The sequence below is a fragment of the Stomoxys calcitrans genome, chromosome 4 (assembly GCF_963082655.1).
Source record: "Stomoxys calcitrans chromosome 4, idStoCalc2.1, whole genome shotgun sequence".
Lineage (NCBI taxonomy): Eukaryota > Metazoa > Arthropoda > Insecta > Diptera > Muscidae > Stomoxys > Stomoxys calcitrans.
In genome coordinates, this window is record NC_081555.1 from 98535495 (window position 1) to 98541661 (window position 6167).

The following is a 6167-nucleotide window of genomic DNA, read 5'->3' on the forward strand; positions in this document are numbered from 1 at the left end:
TAATCAAAATTGATATTGCCCTTAAATTTAAACGATATTTTACACTAAAATTGGGCAATTATGTGGATTTGTCCCATAAAACTACTTTTTATTATCTAAAGGGTTCAAAGTGCCAAATTTTGGAAAAAAAATCGTTAAAATGACGTTGAATCGTTACGTCTGGTAGCCCTATCCCTCCAAAAATTTCGTCCCCACTTTCGAAAATAAATCTCCAATTTGTGGAGAAACCCCAAATACTGGCAACACTGAAAGCATCGAATAATCGATTAATCGAAAATCGACTTATAGATAGAATAGCGTGTTTTTTTTAACGATTTTGTCTTATTTTCTTGGAGAAAATGCCTCCCGGTGGCCATATGACCTCAGATAGTGACATAGAAAGCGTCCTATCTATGCAGGTGGAAAATTCAAAGCCCAGACGTAACAGCACCGGTGAGAAATATTTTTGTTCCGTTGAGGGTTGCAAGCAGAGCTTCAAGCGGCTGGATCATTTGGACAGGCATGAATATAAACACACCGGTATAGTAAGTGTTGGAGAAAAATTTGATCTTGAAAAACTTTCGCTAATATGTATATTTATTACTTGCAGAAAAAGCACGCCTGCCACTTTGAAGGATGCGAAAAAATCTATTCAATTCTTACTCATTTAAAACGTCATATTCGGACAACGCACGAAAGGAATAAAGATGTGTCGAATAAAACGGTACCTTGTGAAGTCGATACATGTGACAAGATGTTTACAAGCCTCACCAACATGCATCGCCATATACGAGAAGTTCATGAGAATCCCAAGGTCTATAAATGCCAGTTTTGCGAAGAAAAATTTAGTCAGAAACTAAAAATGCGTCGCCATGAAATTAGTAAGCATACCAAAACATTTCCGCATACTTGTGAAAAGTGTTCGAAAGGTTTCTATCAGGAATGGCAGTGGCGGAAGCACATTGAAGCCTGCAAGGTTTATCCTTGTTTGGTTTGTCACAAAAAATTCGACAAATGGACATTATTTTTAAAACACGGCAAGGAATCTCAGCATGGTAGCAAATATTATAAATGTGAATTCTGTGAGAGTGCTTATGTTAAGCCCAGTGATCTGCAAAAACATGTGGCAGCTAAACATTTTTCGGAAGGTGACAAGTCGGGCGAATACAAATGTCCTCACGAAGAATGTGGACGTTCTTATGCATATGAGAGAAATTTGAGGCAGCATATTACAACAGCACATGAGGGAAAGAAATATGAGTGCACTGAAACTGATTGCGATAAAGAATTTAGCTCTTTGCAAAATCTACAAAAACATATAAAAAGAGATCATGCTCCGGGGGCAAGGAAGCCACCAATAACCAAAAAGAAAGATACCAAAACGTTGAAGCGTAAAAAACGAAAAGATGCTGGAATATCAAAAGTTTCGAATTTGGCCAAGCTATCTGGTCTAGCAGTGGACCCTATTACAAATAAGAAATTAAAGAAGAGGGATGTGAAAACTTTAGAAATAATAGCTGAGCAAATATCTCAAGAGCATCAAATGGAAGATACACTTTCTGAATGCGATAACTCCTTCAATGAAGCAAAAGAAAAGGAAAATGCTTTGGAGAAGAATAACAGCATTGGTAAGGACTTGAACCATAGTAACACCTTGACGAAACTTAATGAAAAAGAAAATCAAATAGTTGAAAAAGAGAATATTGATAAGCCTTGTGAACAAGCTTCTAATGTGGAGCAAAATGATTGTGTAACCCAATTGACAAATGAAACGAAAGTCATAAACGAAGATAATAACCAGTTGGAGAATTTGGTTGAAGCTGCTTTAATGGAAGTCCTCTTTTGAGGATATATAAGACGATTAATATGTACATATAGGCCATATACTGGAGGTAATTGCTTTACTATTTAAGCTATAAACATCACTGTCAATGCAACAGGTAAACCTATTATAAATATAGTAATATTCCAAGTACCTTATTAAGTAATGTTTTTGTCCAATAAAAAAGGTTGGTCATATCAAACATATTAGAAAGTATTGACATGCTATTGAAATTATTCACTTCACGTAATCCTAAGGAGGGCTCATGCAAAAAAAAAAATGTTACAATAGTGTACTAACTTGATAAACGATAGATAAATGCAAATTTGTTCATAAACATTCCATTGATGAACTGGGGCAAACTTCCCACAATTCAATGAGTGCTGTCCGATTAAATGCTTAAGCTCAATGATAAGACACCTCCTTTTTATAGACGAGTCTGAACGGCGTGCCGCAGTGCGACACCACTTTGGGGAGAAGTTATACATGGCAAAGTACCTCACAAATGTCGTCAGCGTTAGGAGGATAACCACCGCCGAAAAATTTGCTTGCTAGACTCTGTGCTACGGTGGCCTCCGATAGATACCACATAGAATAAATAGGAGCAAATGCTATAATTTTTGGAAAAAATTTGAATATACAGATAGTATTTTTCTACCAAATGTTTCATGTGAGGATACTGATTCTTGGTAAACTTCTCTTGGTTAGAGCATTAACTTCGGTGCATAGAACCGATCATTGGGACGATACTGGTTTTTTTCGTTCGTAATTTAGATAAATCTTGAATATATGCTATATTTTATTTTAGTCTTCGAGTCATCCGTTTCACGCCCCTACGTTAGTACAATTCTGCTAAAATAACCACATCTATGTGCTGGCATCTTTTAGCTGGGCATTAGCATAGGAAAGAATCCATTTTTGGCCGCCTCCTTCACCAGTTCTACACACACACACGCTGTAAATTGTCGCTTCTATTCATTTATGCGCGTAGTCCTATGCCTGCCGAAATTATATAAAAATCCATACTGATCTCATTGGAGATCTCTGCGTTTGTGAGTAAGTGCGCAGGTGAATTGCACGGTAATGAGGACTGTCCTTAGACTAAGGGTGTCGGGAACATAGAGTTCAACGGATTTTGGATTTTCGGGAAGGTGTGGGCTGAAGGCGTACCATCCTTTTCCCCCTCTATTTATAGTGATGGGTCCAAGCTAAATGGGGGCTTCGTGGCAGGAGTGTTTGTCGCGTTCGTATACTTTTGGACGGGTGCGCTGTCTTTCAACCTAAGGTTTTTCAAATCCCCAGAGCCTTGGATGTGATCCTGGGTCGAGAACAGCGGTCCTGTCGGGAGCTGCAAGGAGCGCCTTAATAGTTTGGGAGCTGTTGTCTGATTATTCTGGGTTTCGGGCCACCAAGTGTAGCGAGTTCTACTGCGATGATTAGCCGATGACATCAGGATGGGTTCGACAAGAGGTGGATTTCTGCAGGGTCTGTGAGATGAGGAGACGATCGAGCAACTGCTGTTCCTATGTCCCGCGTTATTGGAGAGAAGGCGTAAAATTAACTTATATTTTTTGATTTCACATTCATCTGTCCTTTCCGCTATGGTCTAACAGCCAAGCAATGCACGAGAATCACGAGAAGGTCAACTGAATAGTGAAATGCTACATACGGTGTGGCTGTTATTACAGTCGCGGACAGTCAGTTATCGAGAGGAGAGTCTCACTGAGAGGCCGGGGGGCACCGGCTTTATTGGCGACTTGAAATAATCATTGACCATCACATTCCCGTGACGAGGATCGCTACCTCCACAACGTGGCAACAAGAACAACAAACAAACAATGCGGTTTAGCCTTTGTTCAAAGGCCTTGATCGCTTCGATACACTTCAAAGCTGTAACTTCGCGGCCTTCGTTGTTATTAACCAAATGGACAACTTGCTCTAATACCTTTCGCATTTCGTGATATGGCTAGACGGTTGAAAACAACATAAGTTCTGGGTCTCGACCCACACTTGCTTTCTCACCAGATGGCAATATAGGAGTTGTGTACACTATGCTGCTGGTAACAGTGTTGTCTCCGGTATTCGCTCGGAAACTCTTCTAATGCCGTCAGGTTTCCTTTGGTCGCTTTATTTAACCGCCTATGATACAACCTGTTGCTACCTTTTACCAATTCTCATAGTCGCACTTGCCTAAGTCTTCGAATATCTAAAATTGTATCTAGTGCCCTCGCATTCATGAGTTTCATCACCCAGTCCGCCTAGACAAATCTGAATCTGTTGAAATGTCCTTAGGTTAGGTTAAGTTAGGTTGAAAAGAGGGCGCGGATATTAATCCGCCCCATGCCACTATGAACATACACATAAGCCAGTAATAAGCTTGTTGTGCGTCTAATGAAATGTCCTTAAGTTGTAGTCTTTTTTAATAGCTGCATACCATCGAGACGTCGGTTAATATTAGTTTGTAACCCTTCTGACCCACCAATTTGACTTCTTGCAACCTTAGAATCCTTAATATTTATCCACATATAATCAATGTAATTTTAGGTTTTGCATTTTTGGATCTTTGGCATTTTTTCGCTGGTTTTACACTGTAGTGAAGTGGTACCGGCGTTTTTAGTGGTGCGTTTGAAGTGGTGCCGGCGTTTTTAATTTTTGGAATTATTATTGCAAAAAAAATACTGCAGATATCAAATAAAATATTCACTAAACAGAAATATATTAATAAAATTTTATGAATGAACACTGGCGATAGATAGCTCTACAATGAATTGATAACTTTGCGCATGCGCATTTGATCCAACCACTTTTCGAATTGTTCTGAAGGTGTTTGTGGATTAGGCAAATAGTAGTTCTTTGGCGGTTCACCTTCTTCTAGACGCACAAAATAGTGACAATATTTGTATTCTACAACGCCATAACGTCCACGACCGTGACGGCGAAATCCTTTTACCACACGGCCTTTGCCAACAAAAGACTCAGCTTAATAATAAAAAAAAAACAAAGTCAGTCAGTAAAAAAAAGTTAACTTATGGCAACAGCGTGACTACTTACCAACCCAAAGATTACTTTTGAATTCCACATTGTGTCGTCTTTGAGCCATTTCAATGGCCTCTTTTATAACTTCTTTAACATCGACAGCGCCTTTCTTCAAAACAAAGTTTAGCTGCTTTAGAGCTTCATCCACGGACATGCCACGAACGAAGGATGCTATGTACCACATTTTGTCAGGACTATATTTAATGTTCGTACGCATGTGGCAGACATACTGTGGGAAAAATGGTTAATTGTAACACAAAACTCATTTTTGCAAAAGCCACTAGCTTACCGCTTTCCTTGGCTCTTCATCGGGATTTTGCGGGGGGTGGACTGTCTTATTGTATTGCAACCATTTCTGTGGTCCGGTGTTGTGTTTATTGTATCGTGCCTGCGATGTGCTGCTTGAATGGATACCGGCCAGAGCAGCTACTGCAGGAGATGCTAATCCCAATAATTGGTTGTTGCATTTCAACAAATTCACCTGTGCGATGGTTAATCTACATAATTGTTTGGTCAAATTATTCATGATGTTTTATAAAGTTTTAAAAATTAATTTCTAGTTATGAATCGAGGCTGAATTTGTTACTGCATAACCAAAAAAGAAGAAAATCGCTGTGAGCAGGGGTGGTTGTCAAATGCGAGAACAGCTGTTATGATATTCAAGTAAATCGATATTTGTTATCGATAAATGAACCAAACATTTTCTTTCGTGTTGATAGGTTGTTTAAGGCTGGTACTATGTTCGTTTTTGAAAAACTGTTTCGCGATTTTTTTTTGAAACCCTACCCAAATATCAACGATAAAATAACGATTTTATTAAAATGTTGCCATAATTAAGGGTTGGAATTCTATTCAGAATTTGACAGCAATTAAATATTTTTGTTTCCATACTAAAACACGTTTTTTTTTATCTGCACTCATTGTTTTCTCTATTTAATTTATTTTATTACAAATAAATAAAGAAAAGCGAAATATTGAAACCAATAAAACATACATAAATTATGCCGGCAATGGTTTCAAGTGTCGCCGCAACGACAGTCGCAGACAATCAGCGGTATCGAGCGGAGACTCTCAGTGAGAGACGGGGCGGTACCGACTCTTGCATTAATACTGAGTGCCTTTGACAAGGCGAGTTACTGGCGCCTTTAAATATCCAATGACCACCCTGTTCTTGAAGCGATCGGTCATTTTGACCGGAACGAGCTTACTTACTTACAGGATCTTCACGAGGATCGCCCCCTCCACATGAAAATGTGGCTACAACAATAACACCATCAGTCATGTCTAATGACTCTTTCAAACGGTACATCATGATCGTACTCATCGCGTG

The 6167-nt window shown here is 39.0% G+C and overlaps 2 protein-coding genes across 2 annotated transcripts; one reads left to right on the forward strand and one right to left on the reverse strand.

Moving 5' to 3' along the window:
- The first annotated feature begins 277 nt into the window (after window positions 1-277).
- LOC106095986 (transcription factor IIIA) lies at window positions 278-2017 on the forward strand. The gene is made up of 2 exons (XM_013263473.2): window positions 278-524; window positions 590-2017. The coding sequence occupies exons 1-2, from the start codon at window positions 339-341 to the stop codon at window positions 1823-1825; spliced, it is 1422 nt and encodes a 473-aa protein (XP_013118927.2). The 5' UTR covers window positions 278-338; the 3' UTR covers window positions 1826-2017.
- A 2471-nt stretch (window positions 2018-4488) lies between these two features.
- LOC106095988 (large ribosomal subunit protein uL22m) lies at window positions 4489-5471 on the reverse strand. The gene is made up of 3 exons (XM_013263475.2): window positions 5127-5471; window positions 4853-5066; window positions 4489-4780 (listed from the first exon to the last, which is right to left on the reverse strand). Exons 1-3 carry the CDS (start codon window positions 5361-5363, stop codon window positions 4560-4562), a joined length of 672 nt encoding a protein of 223 aa, XP_013118929.1. The 5' UTR covers window positions 5364-5471; the 3' UTR covers window positions 4489-4559.
- Window positions 5472-6167: the final 696 nt, after the last annotated feature.

Excerpts from the sequence above, each read along its gene's own strand:
- LOC106095986 (XM_013263473.2), top strand. The coding sequence starts at position 339 with ATGCCTCCCGGTGGCCATATGACCTCAGATAGTGACATAGAAAGCGTC. Across the intron at positions 525-589 it reads AATATAAACACACCGGTATA|AAAAAGCACGCCTGCCACTT; the intron begins GTAAGTGTTGGA and ends TATTACTTGCAG.
- LOC106095988 (XM_013263475.2), bottom strand. The coding sequence starts at position 5,363 with ATGAATAATTTGACCAAACAATTATGTAGATTAACCATCGCACAGGTG. Across the intron at positions 5,067-5,126 it reads ATGAAGAGCCAAGGAAAGCG|TATGTCTGCCACATGCGTAC; the intron begins GTAAGCTAGTGG and ends TTTTTCCCACAG. Across the intron at positions 4,781-4,852 it reads CAAAAGTAATCTTTGGGTTG|CTGAGTCTTTTGTTGGCAAA; the intron begins GTAAGTAGTCAC and ends TTTATTATTAAG.